The sequence below is a fragment of the Micromesistius poutassou genome (genome assembly GCF_964030765.1).
Source record: "Micromesistius poutassou genome assembly, chromosome: 16".
NCBI lineage: Eukaryota > Metazoa > Chordata > Actinopteri > Gadiformes > Gadidae > Micromesistius > Micromesistius poutassou.
Window position 1 is genome coordinate 4,934,172 of NC_140286.1, and position 17,996 is coordinate 4,952,167.

At 42.7% G+C, this 17,996-nt stretch overlaps 3 protein-coding genes across 4 annotated transcripts; 2 read left to right on the forward strand and 1 right to left on the reverse strand.

The window, feature by feature from the left end:
- Nucleotides 1-2,165: 2,165 nt before the first annotated feature.
- On the forward strand, nucleotides 2,166-6,630 carry LOC311361436 (D-serine dehydratase). The gene is made up of 10 exons (XM_084481602.1): nucleotides 2,166-2,295; nucleotides 2,437-2,586; nucleotides 2,791-2,920; nucleotides 3,180-3,330; nucleotides 3,675-3,855; nucleotides 4,809-4,927; nucleotides 5,207-5,333; nucleotides 5,774-5,836; nucleotides 6,134-6,239; nucleotides 6,376-6,630. The coding sequence occupies exons 2-10, from the start codon at nucleotides 2,441-2,443 to the stop codon at nucleotides 6,463-6,465; spliced, it is 1,113 nt and encodes a 370-aa protein (XP_084337728.1). The 5' UTR covers nucleotides 2,166-2,295; nucleotides 2,437-2,440; the 3' UTR covers nucleotides 6,466-6,630.
- Nucleotides 6,631-7,545: 915 nt separating this feature from the next.
- Nucleotides 7,546-15,529, forward strand: orc2 (origin recognition complex, subunit 2). 2 transcript variants are annotated; one of them, XM_084480585.1, is made up of 17 exons: nucleotides 7,546-7,646; nucleotides 7,990-8,064; nucleotides 8,162-8,317; nucleotides 8,626-8,715; nucleotides 8,800-8,889; nucleotides 8,992-9,023; nucleotides 9,113-9,170; nucleotides 9,573-9,775; nucleotides 10,275-10,373; nucleotides 10,475-10,584; nucleotides 11,140-11,272; nucleotides 11,569-11,665; nucleotides 12,082-12,228; nucleotides 12,709-12,880; nucleotides 14,492-14,553; nucleotides 14,829-14,947; nucleotides 15,237-15,529. In XM_084480585.1, exons 2-17 carry the CDS (start codon nucleotides 7,995-7,997, stop codon nucleotides 15,318-15,320), a joined length of 1,722 nt encoding a protein of 573 aa, XP_084336711.1. In that variant the 5' UTR covers nucleotides 7,546-7,646; nucleotides 7,990-7,994; the 3' UTR covers nucleotides 15,321-15,529. The 2 variants fall into 2 exon arrangements, with proteins under 2 accessions (XP_084336711.1, XP_084336712.1); XM_084480586.1 differs by having other exon boundaries at nucleotides 8,629-8,715.
- Nucleotides 15,530-15,607: 78 nt separating this feature from the next.
- LOC311360636 (cilia- and flagella-associated protein 410-like) lies at nucleotides 15,608-17,720 on the reverse strand. The gene is made up of 7 exons (XM_084480736.1): nucleotides 17,491-17,720; nucleotides 17,364-17,382; nucleotides 17,178-17,224; nucleotides 16,858-17,087; nucleotides 16,370-16,520; nucleotides 16,123-16,222; nucleotides 15,608-15,975 (listed from the first exon to the last, which is right to left on the reverse strand). Exons 1-7 carry the CDS (start codon nucleotides 17,565-17,567, stop codon nucleotides 15,811-15,813), a joined length of 789 nt encoding a protein of 262 aa, XP_084336862.1. The 5' UTR covers nucleotides 17,568-17,720; the 3' UTR covers nucleotides 15,608-15,810.
- Nucleotides 17,721-17,996: the final 276 nt, after the last annotated feature.

Consider the following 17,996-nt stretch of genomic DNA (forward strand, 5'->3'; position numbering starts at 1 on the left):
CTACCTGTCTGTGTGCGCCGTGCGGGCTTTGCGCACCGTCAAGGGAAAGAGGCGGTGGTTGAAAAAAATATTTCGACCGCTTATTAAGTTCACTCGTTGCTTATAATGGTTTATTCGTTTCCCAGTATTTCATTAATTTAGAAGACAGTTTTGTTAATATAAAGGTTAGGCCTACTGTACAGTGGCGGAGAATGCGTCAGGAGCTGAATCACCACTACGGTAGAGCTAAGAAGTTTCTACGAGCGCTTCAAACCAACCTTACCAACAAACGATACAAACAAAACCAACAAAATACATAAAAATGCCAAATAGTGATAACACGTCCATTAAGTCGCCGCCGGTCCAGATGTGTCAGGTGTGCGCGAGAAACAGAACGTTCGCTTACCACTTTTGGAAATGCCATGTATACAGTAGGCCTACGTTCGGATCGCATGACAGGATAGATCTGTTCCGATTAGAAATCTATTCGGAACAGAAGTGTCCATGTAAACGCGGCTAGTGTTCACTGTTGTTTATCCATGATTTCAAATAAGAATTCTCCAATGGCTTTTTAGTGCAAACTATTGGCCCATAGGCTATTACGAAAGTAACTACTTGAGCGCTAGTTAAAGCCCAAATTACAAAAAAATAACTTATTGAGTTGAAATTATTTGCTGACAGCTTGGTCCCCCCCAGTTCAAAAATCCCATCTGCGCCCCTGCTGTAAGGGACTCCACTTCTTATCAGCAGATGTCCAGGGTAAACCTCAAGATCAACCTAGCTATACCAGCGTTTCCCACACATAGGCCAATGTGTGGCGCTGCGCCACAGATTGAACAACGAGCGCCACAAATTGATTCCGCTTTTCTTATTTATTTTTACTTTAAAGCGATTTTTAAATGTAACTCCGCCAGCCCGTAGCCTAATCGCGCCCCCGTAATGCTGCCAGTCCGACGTGTTCCCTTTCCTACAGTCCTGTGCACGTATGCAAATTAGCCATGTGCGCCAAACAGAAGAAGGGCCCTATCTTGCGCCCGGCGCAATTTACTTTCTACACCGACGCATGTGTCGTTGCTAGTTTGCACCCGGCGCAAAGCTGATCTTCCCCCGCAGCAACCAGGCACCACTACACTTGCATGTTAAATATTATGATGTCAAAGATTATTCATACGTGTGAAACTGCATAGAAATAGCGTGTGGATTGTGGAAACATTTTCTTTCCATAGGGCTGCATGAATGAACATGAATGAAGTATAGTAGGCTATGCCATGCGTTAAAATAATAATAATAACAATAATACATTCGAGCAAAGTATATTCCAGGCTTCCAAAACAAAATCTAGTTTTAGGGTAAATGATTGGTTAAATGATTTGGGAAAGAACAGCTGATACAGCAATCATCATCTGCAAACACCGTACAGCAAACACATATGTTCTTGACCCAGACATCGTATACAAGCCCATTACTTTTAGGATTGATGAGTATTTGATCGTGAGAAAACATAGTTTTACCGCGAGTGAGTATTTAATAGAATGAATGAATGCGGGTGATTCTTGGTGCGCGTGTGTGTGCGCGCCCATCTGTCTAAACACACGCAAATTAAACACGTAAGTGTATGAGTATCGTGTCAGTCGACCTGCGATAAGCAGCTGATTCTGAACGGACTCGTCTTCGAGATAGACGTGTTCTAACGCATTTTTAATCAATGAAATGTTAACACAACAGTATATATCTGACCATTTAATTTTCGAAATTAATTTTCACACAATGTGGCATTTTAGCTGTAGGTTGGCCCGACGAGGAAAGCAGGAAGTATATCGAACTGCGTGCGAATGCTCGCCGGACCAACGTGCGTCATCAACACTCGACGGCCCATAGTGCATTGCGCACGCGACAGAAATAATAGTGACCACTCTTTTTTATTATTATTTTTTAACGTGAAAGCGTTTCACGTATATTTTTAACCACGCGTCTTACTAAGGAAGGTATTGACATCATATCTAGACAAATTTGTCCAACCAGATGGAGATCCTTTTAAGAACATATTAAACAATATATATTAGTAAAGGGGTGCAATCGTATTCATATAACAAAGCCATTACATGTTTTTTTTTCCAGTGCTGTCCATTTATAGGTTTGCTTTTTGAACGCAAAAGAGTTGCCGTAGAAATGCAACGTCATGTACCGAGAGCTCAATGGGTCAATAGCCCCTTCTCATTAATGCAAGCGAGAGCGAATTTACAGAACTTGGTTATCTGCACATATATTGCACATATATTTTTCAACTTGGAAGCACTGAGTTTGCTCCTGCTTAAGGTCGGTATATTTGTGCCTTCCCTAAAAATAATATTACTATTTAAAATTAAACTTCGTTTCTGAAATGTGTTTTTGAGTTGAGCTCGCTCAGGCGCACTGATTTAATTGCAACCAACGATTTATGCTTTTTTCCGCTGACAGCATAATGGAAGGCGACCCAATTACAGAGCTATGCACGCCCGCCATGGTAGTGGATGTAGACATCGTGAAGAGAAATGCTCAGAGGATGGTCGATCGCTGTCAGGATCTGGGAGTGCAGCTGAGACCGCATATGAAGACCCATAAAACCCTGTATGATGTACACACACATGCACGCACGCACGCGCGCGCACACACACACACACACACACACACACACACACACACACACACACACACACACACACACACACACAGTGTTATGCATTGCAATTTGCAATGATTGTGCAAAGTATATATTTCCCTGCAATGTGTGTGTGTGTGTGTGTGTGTGTGTGTGTGTGTGTGTGTGTGAAGGGAGTGCGGGGACATTATGACCGGGGGGACTCGGCGGTGTGTGGTGGTCTCCACCCTGGCAGAAGCCTCCTTCTACGCCGACCATGGGTTCGATGATATCCTCTATGCTTACCCCCTTCCATTTGATAAGGTACCTGCTCCCTGTCTCCCTTTACCTGTGGTACACTTCATACCTCTTCTTATCATCATGCATCATACATCATACTTTATCCTCAATAAAGCTGGACAATAAAACTTCTCTAATCTAATTTCAACAAACTGAACTGATCACTTTATTGTGTGTGTGTGTGTGTGTGTGTGTGTGTGTGTGTGTGTGTGTGTGTGTGTGTGTGTGTGTGTGTGTGTGTGTGTGTGTGTGTGTGTGTGTGTGTGTGTGTGTGTGTGTGCAGCTGGAGCGCTGTGCAGCCCTGTCAGAGAGGCTCAGTCTGTTCCAGGTTCTGCTGGACCACCCCAAGGCCCTGGAGCTGCTCAGCCAGAGGCCCCTGAGGGCCGGACGCCCCTGGCACGTCTGGCTCAAACTGGACTGTGGCAACGGGAGAGGTGAGCTGATCAACGTTCAGCTGATCAACGTGTCAGCTGATCAATATTTCAGCTGAATAATAAGCTGTTTGGATGTGTCTATCTGAAGATGGCTGCATGACAGCGATTCTGAAAATGAATTGAGTGAATTGATGATCAGCCAATCTCTTGAAGCTCAAGATTTCATTTGAAAAATCATGTCAATTTTACGATTTGTTTATAAACTTCAATCGGATGAAAATACAGATCAAAAAATGTATTTATATGAGAACAATAGATTATAATTGATTCAATTTAAAGGGTGTGTGGTTCAATATCAGAATATAATTAGATTTTTATTTAATTTCTCTAAATTTATGTTATAGCCGGTGTCTTGCACTCCGAACCAGAAGCTCTCCTATTGGCTCAGGCCATCGCTAAGACGGAGGGGGTGGAGCTTACCGGTGTGTACGCACACTGTGGGAACTCTTATCACTGCAAAGGGGTGGAGAAAATACAAGAGGTCGCCCAGGATACAACCACTTTAACTCTACAGTTCATGGAAAAGTAAGGCAAAGACCGAACACACAAATACACATGGCCTAATAAATGAGGTCAACTTCACACAAGATGATTGATCAAAATCGGCGTGGTGCCAACAGCACACATCCCATCTCCAGGCTGAAGTCTAATTCACCTTCCAGCCTAGCTACATGTAATATATCCCATCGTCACAATGCTACATAGAATGGATCAACCTAAAAATCATACTTGAATAGATAGTAAATGTAAAATGTATATCAGCTTTTTGGCCAAGTATGCTCACACATACAAGGAATTTGGTCTCTGCATTTATCCCATCTGTGAATTAGTGAAACACACAGAGCACACAGTGGGGTGAAGCACACACTAACCCGGAGCAGTGAGCCGCTACAGTGGTGCTCGGGGAGCAGTGAGGGGTTAGGTGCCTTGCTCAAGGGCACTTCAGCCGTGGATGTGGGCATGGGAGAGCAGTGCTCAATGACACATTTTTCCTACTGGGTCGGGGATCGAACCGGCAACCCTTCGGTTTCAACCAGTAGGCCACAGCTGACCAGTACTATAAATATAAAGGAGCTCTCTATCTGGGATCCCAGCAGTCCTACTGTGTTAGCCGAACATCTGGGGGGAGACGGCATAGTAATAAATGGTTTGCTTTTTAGTTACCGAGATATTCTACCAAAGAGAAACTCATTTGTGTGGAGTGGTTGATGTATCCAGAAGGGGATTTTCATTAATGTATTCCTACAGTGGCCAGTCTACATTGGTTTCATTTGAAACCTCTAGAATATAAAGTAATTTTATATTCACAATTTACTTGTGATGGCCATGGTTTGGGTTTGTGTTTTTTGTGCTTACAGATCCCCGCCTCTAGTGTCTTGGTTGGTGGAAAAAAATATGAATCTGTTGATTTGTGAGACTACCTCTTTAGTACATAAAGTCAGTTGTTTATTCACTGAAATCCTTGTTTCCTGTTTCAGACTGAGAGCCGTTGGCATCAACTGCAAGTCCAGCATTGGCTCCACCCCTTCCTGTAGCCATCCAATCAAAGACATGGGCCAGCTCAGTGAGGTGCACCCAGGAAACTACGTCTTCTATGGTATGTGGTCAGGGCTCGATGTTTGTAGTGTTACACTTCTTGACCCATTAGTGACCCATTAGCGACCCGGTTTGATTCCCACCTGTAGTCCTACGCTACATGTTATTCGCTCTCTTGGTCAACCCACCTCCTGTCTCTTGTCCTTGGGTCCTTTCCATAACACAGCACAAAATACCTTAAATAATATTAATAATGATATCTATAAAAAATACCTTTTTGTATTTATGCCTTTATATAAAACACAAATCTAATTCAAACTAATTCAATGTGGACCTTCAGATGTGCAGCAGTCGCTGATTGGCTCGTGCCGTATGGAGGATGTTGCCGTGCGTGTTTTGACCAGAGTCATCGGACACTGTCCTCACAGGAACCAGCTTCTGGTGGACTGTGGCTGGGCGGCTCTCAGGTAATAAAAGAGGGCTCATTAGTCTATACCTGTTTAAGACTGGAGCTATGAGTTGACCAGTCCATTGGGGTAGACTGGGACGTTGACAATGACATAGCCATCAAACATCTGGATGGACATGCCCACTTGTGATTTCAGTATTTGGTACACTCTGAAATGGCATTTAAAAGAATTGCGATCTGAGTAGATGCGACAATAGTGAAGGTTTTAGAACATTTTGGGATTTGTAGTGAATTGATTTGTAACTTTTAAAGGCAAATGTTATTCCTGCTATCATACCATTCTCTTAATTAGTCGTTCTAATAGAGTAGCCAAAACACTGAGCACAAACGCTGGTACGGCTGGAAGTTCTGTCATTACTTTTGTTATTGATTTTATTTTATTAGAGCTGTTATTTTGTTGCCTCAACATTTCTTCTGCTTCCTGCCGTCCACCTCCAGTCAGGACGGAGCAGGGAAGCTGGCCTCTGGATATGCTGTGATTGAAGGACATCCAGGCCTCAAGTAATCTAATCTGAACTAAAATTATATTTAACATATAGAAGAAACTCATCCCTCCACTGACTCCAAACTTCTGTCCAAACTACATTCAGGATTTTGTAGTATTGTTTCTTAAACATGCCTTTGTTGTTTTTCAATTTGCTATTCATTCATTTGATAACCTTTCTGTTTCTCAGTCTCACGTTTACTCAAAGTCAGTCAAATTCCCATAACATGGTGTTCTAATAACAATTCTACCATGTAACGAACCGTTAGTCTGATATTGTGACTGACACATCTGATTGGTCTTCCCCTGTGCAGGTTGCTGTCCATGACCCAGGAGCATGGCCGAGTGGAGCCAATCACAGGGGAGTTGGACTACAGCAAATACCCCCTGGGCTCCCTGCTCACACTGGTGCCATACCACGTCAGTACACACACATACAGTCAATATTCAACAAGTTTCTGTAAGTGTTGCAGGTCCAATGGTCTGATGGTCCCCCTCTGTCGCTCTCTCTCCATCCCCACTCTCTCTCTCCCTCTGTCAATATTGATCCCTACAGTCTTGTGCAACAGCCATGATGCATAGCGTGTACCACGTCCACTCTGGTGGGCGTCTGGTAGGGAAGTGGTTCCCCACCCGTGGATGGTGATTGGCTGTCTTGCCTCAGCCTCAACGGATTATAACAACCTGTTGTAGTGGTTACTAACAGTATTCTAGGATTCAAGTATTGTAAACACATTTATAAGAAATGTTTTATTTCTAATAGTTATTTTACCATTTGGGCACTGAAAATAAAATGATATTTTCAAATGTGTATGTATTTACATTTGTTTTTGTCATAATATATTGGGGAAGGGAAATGCATACAGTCACACACATTATTGATATTTATTGATATGCAAGTCATGCAATCATCTTCAAATAAAACAATTAGACAAGAAACTGGAACTAACAAAACTATATACAAAGTGGTACCATGTAACAGACACAAAGGCTTTCAATATTTATACTGTTTTTAATGTTTTGCTATTCTTCAGTCTTATTCATGTTTCAATATAGTGTTTGAATTATACTTTGAAATGTATGTGTGGTTTCATTTTAGACCATTTGCATTTGTGAATGTAGTATTTTCCATATAAAATAGGAGGTTCAAAGTAAACAACTTTTTACAATCAAAATAATTTATATCATAAAACATTGTCTCTTTTTTCAAAATGAATATTTTATGTATATCTAACCAAAACAATTATATATATAAGCATTTATAAATAAACGAATGCACTTGAATAAATCAAATGTATAATTTAAAATGAAACTTATTTTGGTCGGTAACACAATATTTCTTAAAAAAAATCCAAACTGACTTCCACTTAATATTTTCAAATCTAAAATAAATCCAAATTACATTAGGGACCTTGCAGGTTCCTGCTCGGTCCCTAATGACTTGGCCAGAGGAGGTGTGGTCCCCTGGCAAATTCTCCTCAGATTACTACATTTTTTGTCTGTAATGCATATACCATCCAACATACGGTTAAACAGCGGATTCACATATAAACATGTCATTTCGTTGCATTAATCTCAAAAGACCAGAAGGTGTCATCCATGCATAAATGCAACGTTCAACGTTGCAATCTTCTACATTAGATGCATGATGGGAAACTGTGTTTTAGTGATTACGGTGTTCCCATTGGCTACATCCCGACCTTTCACTTGTCACGTGGTTTAAAAACTTTTGACGATGGCGCGTAATCTGTGAGGCTCACGCTTCTGGAAAACTTCCCTTTCGTTAATAGTCTTTATTTGTTTCACTGGTCATATTAACATTATAAGGTAAGACTCTGTGCTGAATTAGTGAAGTATGCCAATGTCCTGAGACAATGTAGAACGTAAAATATCTTGTAAGGTGTTCGGTATACATCTCGTCATCCTCCATCTGCTCCTATATCATCAAATTTGACTCTTCTCAGCCATAGTGACAGCTGTCACTCACTAGAGACTATTGTTGGAGAGATACCAGTAATATATCAGTAATCAGAAAGAGATCGAAACTACACAGTTAAGCAATCGTTAAAGTCTTATACATAAGGTCTCCATGGGCAGTTAAAGTTAAAAGGCAGTCTCTGTAGCTTGATTCCGCTGATCATTTCTGATACGAGGCAATGTTTCATTTTAGTCATCATGAGTGTGCTTGAGGTGAAGTTCGTGGGAGATGAGGACGTCCTGGAACACATCGTGGACAACAAAGAGGGTATGGAGACCATCCAACGACCAACGAAAAGTACCAGTTGGACTACTCCAAATGTTCTGATGGATCTCGTTCCACTGTTGATTGTTGTTGTTTTCAGGACGTGCTACCGATGCACCGGTCCAGAAGATGGTGACGTTTAAGAGCTCAGCAGGCAGACGGGCTAGAGTGGAAGAGGATGGCGACGATAGTGAAGAAGATGAGGTCCTTAACGAGCAGAAATATGTACAGGCGCTCGGAACCGAGAGTGCAACAGGTGTGTGTGTGTGTGTGTGTGTGTGTGTGTGTGTGTGTGTGTGTGTGTGTGTGTGTGTGTGTGTGTGTGTGTGTGTGTGTGTGTGTGTGTGTGTGTGTGTGTGTGTGTGTGTGTGTGTGTGTGTGTGTAAGAGGCATTATTGACATTGCTTAGTTTAAAACTGCGCAAAAGTTAAAATCCACAGACCTAGCCACCACTATAACTGCCTTTTTAACCCTACATAACGTCAGTCCATTGTGAATATCCATAGTTCACCCAACCACACGTCAGTGGGTCATCTGAACTCTGAGCCGTATGTTCTGACCCAGCAGGCAACGAGGAGCCGGGGTCTGTGGTGGCGGGGGCCGACGTCTTCAGCTTCCAAAAGTACAAGCGCTCCCAGGGCCTGGCCGAACGAGGTGAGCCACACCACCGGCACCACATGCTCATATTCACATTCACCTGTCTGCCATTCAGTCTGATGTGTGTGTGTGTGTGATTAGCGAGTGAATTGGCGCGCACCCCAGGGAAGAGTGTGACCTTCAATGGGCCTTCCGACACGGAACCATCGACCCCTGTACGCTCAGGACGCAGTGAGTGTGGCACCCACACACTTACAATTTCTTCAATATCGGCCATATTAGACGTGTGTTCTTTATACTTTTTTTCTTTCTTTCTTTCTTTCTTTCTCTCAGATTCAAAGAATGAGAACCGGACCCCCCAGAAGGTAAGAACGTCATACTCCAACGCCCCTGCTTCATCAGCTGGCAAGCGGCGTCATCTTCTCCGTTTAACTCCTCCTCTTCGCTCTGACAGGGCAGAAAGGTGAAGTTTGTGTCCACCACCCCCCACAGGCTCCGGAAAAGACTAACGGGTGAGTTGCCTGTTGCCGTTACCATGGCAAACAGAGGTACCTACCAACACATGATCCACATTCTATCATATGACTTCATCCCAAGTCCCCCCACAGGAGGTGGCTTGAATTGGGTGTTTGACTCCCAGACAAAAGCTTCTGGGTTCAATACCCAGTGTCTGCAGTCTGTGGGCCCCCCCTAGGGCTACACGCCTAACCCCTACCTGCTCATTGAACACCTGGGCCTGAAATCACTGTATGGTTCCATCACATTTGAACATAGTAAAAAAAAAAAATATATATATATATATATATATATATATATACTGTATATATATATATTTTTTTTTCAGATGAGTCAAATATGTATTATACACTTTGTTACACACATGTGACACACATGTGTCAAACTTGTGTCCCCAGCGCCCAGCATGCAGTCGGACAGCGACAGTGAGCTGTCCCCCTCGGACAGCGAGGAGGGAGAGGGGGGAAAGAGCGAGGAGGAGGGGGAGAAGGAGACGTCCAAGCAGACCCTCCGCACTCCCAGCAAGGCCAAGCAGTCGGCCGCCCTCTACAAGACCCCCGCCAAGAAGACCCGGAACCTTCCGGAAGCCCCCGCTAACCAGGTGGAGCCTCCCGGACCACCCCTGTTCATGTGAATGCTCATAGTGACTTTATTTATGACTTTATATTATATTTCAAGTGATTACATTTATTTATATACCTTATAGAAAATCAGTGTTACAAAGTGCTTGACAAGATTGAAAGGGCCACTACTGTTGAGTGGAATATCACTTCCTGGATTTTAAACTATAAAAGGCTTTTTGTTGGAACTAAAATGTGTAAGCTTTCATTTCATCAGTACTAGTATCCTCACAGCTACTTTACTTTGACAACATAGAAAATATTGTTGCAGAGTAGCAGTTTGGATTAAGTATCCACAGATAACAGGGTCGTTCTGGTAATGTATGCATGGATCCTCCCAGCCCAGTCTGATAGAGGAGTATTAATGTGGTTTGTTTCCCCTTCCAGCCCACGTCTGATAGAGGAGTATTAATGTGGTCTGTTTCCCCTTCCAGCCCAGTCTGATAGAGGAGTATTAATGTGGTCTGTTTCCCCTTCCAGCCCAGTCTGATAGAGGAGTATTTCGAAGCCCACAGCAGCACCAAGGTGGTCACGTCGGACCGCACCCTCCAGCGCCTGCATACCCCCAAACTCGACCGGGTCGGTAGATTCCACCTCACCTCTCACACTTTTCTTCTTCTGTAAAACAAACCTCTTCCATCCCTCTGGTTCCCTTGGAGTGACTTGTTCCGTGTCTGCAGGAGACTCTGTTTCGCCTGCTAGAGGACACGCCCTCCTGTTACGCCTCTGAGATCCAAGAGATCCACAGCAAACACCAGAAGCACTTCAGCAAGTGGATGCTGCAGCTACAGTGAGTGGTTGGAGAACACAACAGAACCACTCTGTCCCGTTAGTTTATCTGACATTAGGATGGGGTGCAATGACATTCACGGCGCTTCTCCCCAAGTCAAACAGGATATTAGGGGGTGGGGCGGGATGTGTGAACCTGATCCTTTAGGATGTAGATTATCGGCATCAAGGGGAATATTGTAAAGACCGATGATGTGAATCAATAGAAACCAATGATATTCAAATGTTCACATCCAACCACCTCCTCTGAGTTGAAGATGATCACAAAAACGTACCTTACACACATTTTTGGAAGTGACTCCAAAAAAGTTGTTTATTTTGACAGAAGATGGTTTGCCGGGGCTCACTCGTTACACTTTTTTTTTTAATTTTCAACAATCATTCGATAGCAAAAGTTGGATGAATGCATTTAGAGCCGTGGTTCCAACCTACTTTACCACCCGAACTACTTACATTTTTGTGCATCGGTCTGCTTACCACTGTTTGAACTAAATCAACATCCCCCTCATGTATGCTCTGCATGCGACGTGCTTCATGTTGTGTGACGCTGGTGTAGGCTGGGCTTCAGTGTGGTGATCTATGGTCTGGGCAGCAAGAAGGCTCTGTTGGAGGACTTCCGTCTGTCCCAGCTGTCCCAAGAGCTTCACCTGGTGGTCAACGGGTTCTTCCCCTCCATTACGCTCAAATCCGTGAGTGGGGATGCATGGAAAATACACATTTTTACAATAAGTCCTCAACTTTTATGAGGAAGGCAATGACATTATATAAAAGGATGAAGCTTAACTTTGTATCATATTTAACTACAGCTAAATATGATACAAATACATACAGTCCGAAAACTTGTGAATGATGCAGTGTAAACATAGGTAATGTTCCCCAGTATAGGCTAGGCAAGACACTGTGCCTATCCCCTACCACAACACATCTCATGCCACCGTCCTGCTTCAAATGTCTTTTCCTTTTCCTACAACAATACTCTCTGCAGATCTTAAACGCTTTGACATCAGAGGCCCTCGACCACCAGGGAACGTTCCGGAATCCCTCGGATCAAATCGATTACATCAGCCAGAGCCTGAAAGACAGTAGGTACCGACACAGTGGAGATGGGCGTTTTTTTTTGTTGTTAATTATTGTTATTGTTTATTATTGCATTTTAGTGAATATTCCTACAGGTAAACCACATGTGTTTGGGTGGATCTCATGATGCATCTGTGCACACGTGTATGTTAATGTTGGAGTCGTTGGCTAATGATTTTGTTTGCAAATAGGGATAGGAATGAGCCTTATCCGATATTTTCTATTCTCCAGTTCAGAATTGGCCATCGAATATCGGAAATATATATATTTTTAATCTGATATCAGAAAACTTGAATATATCGTTATCCCATATGATTCACTGCCCAACCTCCCTGGATAACGTCATGCTGAGATATCTCTTGTAGTGCTGAAGGATCCCGCATCTGAACCCTTGGTATTGCGTCCTCTTGTCTGTCCACAGGCCCTGATCTCCACATATACCTGCTGATCCACAACATCGACGGGCCCATGCTCCGAGGAGAGAAGACCCAGAGTGCTTTGGGGCACCTGGCGTCCCTTCCCAACATGCACCTGGTGGCGTCCATCGACCACATCAACGCCCCACTGGGTGTGTGTAGCGTGTTTGTGTGTGTGTGTGTTTGTGTTCCACTTCTACTACTATTTATTCAGAAGATCTTTGGTCTCTTATTTCTTGTATTGCTGGAACGCAATTTGCGCATTTTTTAAGTTGAACTGTTTCTTTAGGGATAACGTTAAAGGTACAATGTGTACGATTTGCCATTCCAAGCTAGCACCAGTCAAAATTCTGCTCCCCACCTCTCCCTCGCTCTACTCTCTGAATCCTGCTTAACCTCAAAAGTGAGGCTCTCTGAAAAAACTTCTCACAAGGTGTCTCTACACTGCTAGGGAGTCTGAGAAAATACCCTGGAGGCCTGTAGCCTCAAAGTGAACGACTAAGCATGATGCATATTTTACCTCTTTTTTTTTTGTTTTTAAACATATATATTTAATTTTTTAATGATTATTTATAAAAACATCATGGATATACAAAAACATGTATTCCAACATCCTCTGTGTGTTGCTCCAGTGTGGGACCAGTGCAAGCAGAGTCAGTTCAACTGGCTGTGGTGGGAGTGTGTGACGTACCAGCGCTACGTGGAGGAGACGTCGTACGAGAACTCCCTGCTTGTGCAGCAGACGGGCGCACTGGCCCTCTCCTCGCTCACGCACGTCCTGCGCAGCTTGACGTCCAACGCCAGGTGACCCCCAGCACACCTTTATGGTGTCACATTCAAGATCATGTGATCATGTTAAACCTGCCCTATGTAACTTTTTCTGCTGTAGCTATTGACTCCATAATATCTGAATAGGAATGTTTCTCAAGATGAATGCGCCAATGCATTAGTCAATCCAGGCCCGGTTCTACGGGGGTGCATAAGCATGCATTGCACCCCCAAAAAAATTGTTTGCACCCTCAATTGAAAAAAGGAGGGAGTGAATTATTATTATTTTTTTATAAATATGATTAAAAAAAAGAAAACACTTGCTCACAAAACTAATTGTTCCATTAAATACCGTTGTTTGCTGCATTTATTTTGTTCACTAAACCGATAAGAACGTTATTATTATTATGACAGGTGCGCGTAAACTGCGCCCCGTCCGGCGGCGCGCACGTCAGTGACATTAAACTTCTTCGGCAGCAACAATTAGGCATTTACAATGGATATCCGAAAATAAAAAAGAACACCGCAAAAGAATCCAATACATCAGACAGTATAACCGTTGTGAACACTAGCACTAGCAACGCTAGCTCAATCCTGCCCGACTCGCTGCCTTTGCCGGCGCAGCTCTCACTCCCGGACAAGCAGCCTTTGCCGGCGCCACTGTGTTGTTCATAAGAACCCATATTTGCCAATTGTGTTTTGATTGTATTTATTTACAATCTTGTGAACTTTAAGAAAGGCACTATGTATTACTGATTACTTTTTGTGAAAATAACATTCCTAATTGGGTTTTATCTGTCAGCATTAAAAGTTTTGGGCAGCAGAATAAGCACTTATTGACATTAAGTGGTTCACATAAAGGTGCATCTCATAATATTAGAATATCAGGGAAAAGCTATTGTAATTTAATTCAAAAGGTTCCATATAATCTAGATGTATTAGACATGAAGTGATATATTTCAAGCATTATCTTGTGAATGATAATGTAAAATTATTTTGTAACATTTAGTGGTTCACTTATATAAATACAGAGCATGTTTTATGTTTATGTTGTTAAATTATTTGGTCTCACAAGGCTACAGTGCTGCTTGAAAGTATGTGAACCTCTTGAGCCTTTTCAAATTTGATTTAATTTAACCATTATTAATTCATTCTCATATCCAAAGCTTGGATATCAATAAGCTAACGTTGCAGCTGAAATGTTCTCCACATCACAAGACATGATGTGATACCATCTTTTAAGCACAGTAAATGTTTTTGTCCCAACATGTCAGTACAACTACCCAGAAGTGCTTGTCTATCTACTGGTAGAAAGGCCTAGTGTAAAAAGCGAAGTCTGAACTGAAGCTGGGTAGCTGGTTTTACTATAGTACTGGTGCACCCCCTATAATCTCAGATGCACCCCAAGGCATTCTGTTCTGGAACCGGGCCTGAGTCAATCCCCCACCGTGGGAGCGTCTCGGACAAGTCTGGAAAGTATATAGCTGTAGTTACAACTCAAGCCACCAGAGGATGCTACTGGCAGACCTTGTGTAGTGCAGGTTTATAATTATCATGTGCTCATGTGACTGTTAATAGTAGAGGTGCAGTTGGTGTTGTTGTTCAATTCTATCTTCCTTATGGTTGATTCCCATATTTTCTTTACAGGGGGATTTTCAAGCTTCTGGTGGAATTTCAGTTGGAGAACAGAGACAACCCCTCATATATCGGTAAGCACTCAGCGTAAGATGCAGAGCTTTTCATGGTTGGTGATTGCTCAAATATTGAATACAACGGAATCAGAGGTTTTCCGAATCGATTTACCATTCAGCTTTTGACCTGGGTTCTTCCAGTGAAATTCTTAATATACAACATGTTGTTCTTTTTTAGATATAATTTTTTTATATTATATCTCTGCGCCTATGTATGGATTGAATGTGAAAACACATTTCTCTATCAAACACTGCAGTACATTATATGCTTTTATATATTTGTTTTCTTTCAGGCTTATCCTTCCAAGATTTCTACCAGCGTTGTCGCGAGGCGTTCCTGGTGAACTCCGACCTCACCCTGAGAACCCAGCTGACTGAGTTCAGAGACCACAAACTGATCCGGACCCGCAAGGTGGGCCTACAATACCTGGCTTCTTCCCTGCAGCTTGTGGTCTTTTTTCTATTGTACCAACGCTTCCTTCTCATTGGCTGCACACAATGCTGTATTCTTGCCCCTCACTGTAGTATTATTAACACAGACTGTAGAATTATTGTTCCTCCCTGCACTATTTTTGTGCTGCACTACAGTATTGTTCTTCACTGCAGTATTTGTCCTTGACTGCAGTATTGTCACCGACTATAGTATTATTGGTCCTCACTGCAGTATTTTTGTCACTGACTGCACTTATTTTCTGATTCAGGGTGCTGATGGAGTGGAATACCTGAATGTTCCCGTGGATACCAGTACCTTGTTGGACTTCCTTGAGAAAGAGGAGGGTGACTGATGACCTCATCATGTTGCCTGTATACACTGCCTGTTACAAATCAGTGACACGCACATTGTGAGTGTCCACACAGATCTGATTGATTATTAGTAGTGGCTAATGAAATCAAATCATCCTTAAAAGTGTAACCTTTGTAAACGGTGGAAATGTTTGTATTTATTCAAAACTCTTGTAGCACTGTAATCCACATTGTTTTACTGTTTGGTAAAGAAAAGAAAACATGGTCAGATAAAGCATTTGTATGGAAAACACGATCAGAGTCTTTCTGCATTCAGTGTTCCTCTTTATTTACACAAATAGATAGCATTTCTTATTTACATTTAGAAAAAGAAAAAGTACATTATTTTATGTTGAAGACAGGCATGCTGCGATTATTAGCAAGGTAAACGGTCGCCATTCCTTCTCCACACTTCAACGACATTGGACCAAAAAAAGACCTGCATCATAGAGTAACATGAATCCATTGCGAGTCTGTTAGAAGGGATTGGTATCAGTGTTGCATGTCTGTAGTTTTCTCAGTCTTCATGGCGTCTTTAAGCGTCTCTGTGCCGACCGTGTACATCTGGAGTCGGTTCAGGGCGACCGTGTGGACGATCTGCAGTTCCTCCTCGTCCAGATCCTTCATCAGCAGGAGCACCGCCTCCAGAGTATGCGTCTGGACAGTCAATAGTTTTTAGTCAATAACGATTAACGATTTTCAAATGTTTTTAGGTCATTTGATTGTAGTAATGATTGTGAGGAACCATGAAATTCACATTGCAAAAATATGCATTCCAAAACCTGCATTTAAACCCGTCCTCACCTTTTTAAAAGGCAGTTGGACTTCTTTAGTCACTGGAGAGGAAAGCGACTCAAACTTGTCCCTGGCAAGAAGCTTCATTCCGAGTTGTTCCCTGATTTTACTAAAGGATAAGGGTAAAAAAGGTTGTTGTGGTTGTAAAACTAGAAAAACTAAGTACAGTTTGTTAACAGTACTCTTAGCCAAACATGTGTTGTCCCTTCTGAAGTGCTCCATCCAGACACTCCAATGTAAAGAATGCGTTTCTTACTTGGTTTCCTCCATGTTATAATTGAGGGGGTCATTCTCAGTCTCCACATCTGCCATCCCATTGGTGGACAGCTGGTCCTGGACCGTGCTAGGGGGTGTGGTAATGTCTTCCCCATGGGCGAGAGCCAATGAAACTTCCTCCTCTGTGACCACTGCACGAGACACGCCCACGAGAACACAGTACAGTAATATTTATAATTTCACAGTAATATACAACCCTTGTATGAGAAACATCAGCCTGCGAAGCCGTGTATTGTGTATTGTAAGACATTCGCTCTGTTGTGTCCCTAAGAAACAATTAAACATTTCAGGACATTGTTTTATTTGGCGTAAGTAGTGACATCACAACTGGAAGAGATCTATCAAGTTCAAAAGGAACCAATCAACCCCCCATCTCCTTAAGTTTCCAGGGTTCCACCTTTCCTGTCAATCAAACACCGTTGTCGTTGGTGACAGCGGCTTCAAACTTAAAGGCACATTAGATCTCACCTTGGTTGTCTAGCTTCTGTAGGCGGGGCAGGCAGCGGAGCACGGTGAGTCTGTATTTGTTAGCCTCCGTTCCACAACAGGGATTCTCAGCCAACCACAGCACTTTGAGGCGGGACAGTGAGCGGAGGTGACACAGTTCGGAGAGGGACTGAATGGAGTTTCTTCTCAGGTAGAGCTCACACAGAGAGTGGCACCCCGCGAGAGGGGAGAGGGACGAGATGCTGTTGACACTACAGAGAGGGGAGCGCCTGAGGTCATCAAACCCTGAGAGAGTGTGTGTGTGTGTGTGTGTGTGAAAATATTTATTGAAGTCAACTCACCTGAGAGTCAGCACATCAATATTGGGTATTTGGGAAAATATAGAAATCTGACAAGAGCAACAAAGAGTATTTAAGTATGCGTTGCAGAGCATTAATATATAAAGAAAAGTAAATCGTGTATTTTGGATTCGAACAGTGCAGAATAATACAAGACGAATAAAGCAAAACAAAGTACTGGCTACTCACATCTGAAAGACTGCATCCCCTGTGAAGAAAATAGTTCCGATAGTTGATATCAATCTATGCAAGCAAATACGTTAGAAATATTGCTGCAGAGTAAAAGAGAGGCATACGATGTAAAATATTAGTTTACCAGCAGTTCAGTTTCCTCACGCTGTCCAAGTCAGAGGCCTTAGCCTTAGCAAGAACCAGTTTCCTTGTAAGCTTCATATTATGTCATGGAGATACTTTGCCTGCAGATAAGATTATCAATGGAGTATATTTTTACCTGTGAGTCTTAAAAAATAACAACTTACTCTGCATTATGTAAGAATATAGGTACTTCGCATACTGCACCAACAAACTGCACTGCTATCTAGTAGCAAGGATGTTGTCGTCTATAAAATAACAGTGCGCAGGTGCGTGTCTAGGGCTGAAGCGTCCATAGTTACCGGAGGAGATCACAAGCCAAGACAACTCTTGCTTTCGGCTCCCTGGTAATTATGTTACTTTGTTAAATCCAACCTTGACTTTACGGTAACAACGCGGTTGTTTGGAGGTTGTCCATTGTTCAATGAGACCTCGAAAACCCTGATTTACAATGACCAAATGGAACTCCATCTCCCACAATGCAATGTTTTCAACTGGGTAAATTGCGCC

Coding starts and splice junctions, on each gene's coding strand:
- LOC311360636 (XM_084480736.1), bottom strand. CDS start 17,567: ATGAAGCTTACAAGGAAACTGGTTCTTGCTAAGGCTAAGGCCTCTGAC. Junction 17,088..17,177: donor ATTGATGTGCTGACTCTCAG/GTGAGTTGACTT, acceptor CCCTCTCTGTAG/TGTCAACAGCATCTCGTCCC. Junction 16,223..16,369: donor TATAACATGGAGGAAACCAA/GTAAGAAACGCA, acceptor CTTATCCTTTAG/TAAAATCAGGGAACAACTCG.
- orc2 (XM_084480585.1), top strand. CDS start 7,995: ATGAGTGTGCTTGAGGTGAAGTTCGTGGGAGATGAGGACGTCCTGGAA. Junction 10,374..10,474: donor ATACCCCCAAACTCGACCGG/GTCGGTAGATTC, acceptor CCGTGTCTGCAG/GAGACTCTGTTTCGCCTGCT. Junction 12,881..14,491: donor AGCTTGACGTCCAACGCCAG/GTGACCCCCAGC, acceptor TTTTCTTTACAG/GGGGATTTTCAAGCTTCTGG.
- LOC311361436 (XM_084481602.1), top strand. CDS start 2,441: ATGGAAGGCGACCCAATTACAGAGCTATGCACGCCCGCCATGGTAGTG. Junction 3,331..3,674: donor GGACTGTGGCAACGGGAGAG/GTGAGCTGATCA, acceptor TTTATGTTATAG/CCGGTGTCTTGCACTCCGAA. Junction 5,837..6,133: donor GAAGGACATCCAGGCCTCAA/GTAATCTAATCT, acceptor TCCCCTGTGCAG/GTTGCTGTCCATGACCCAGG.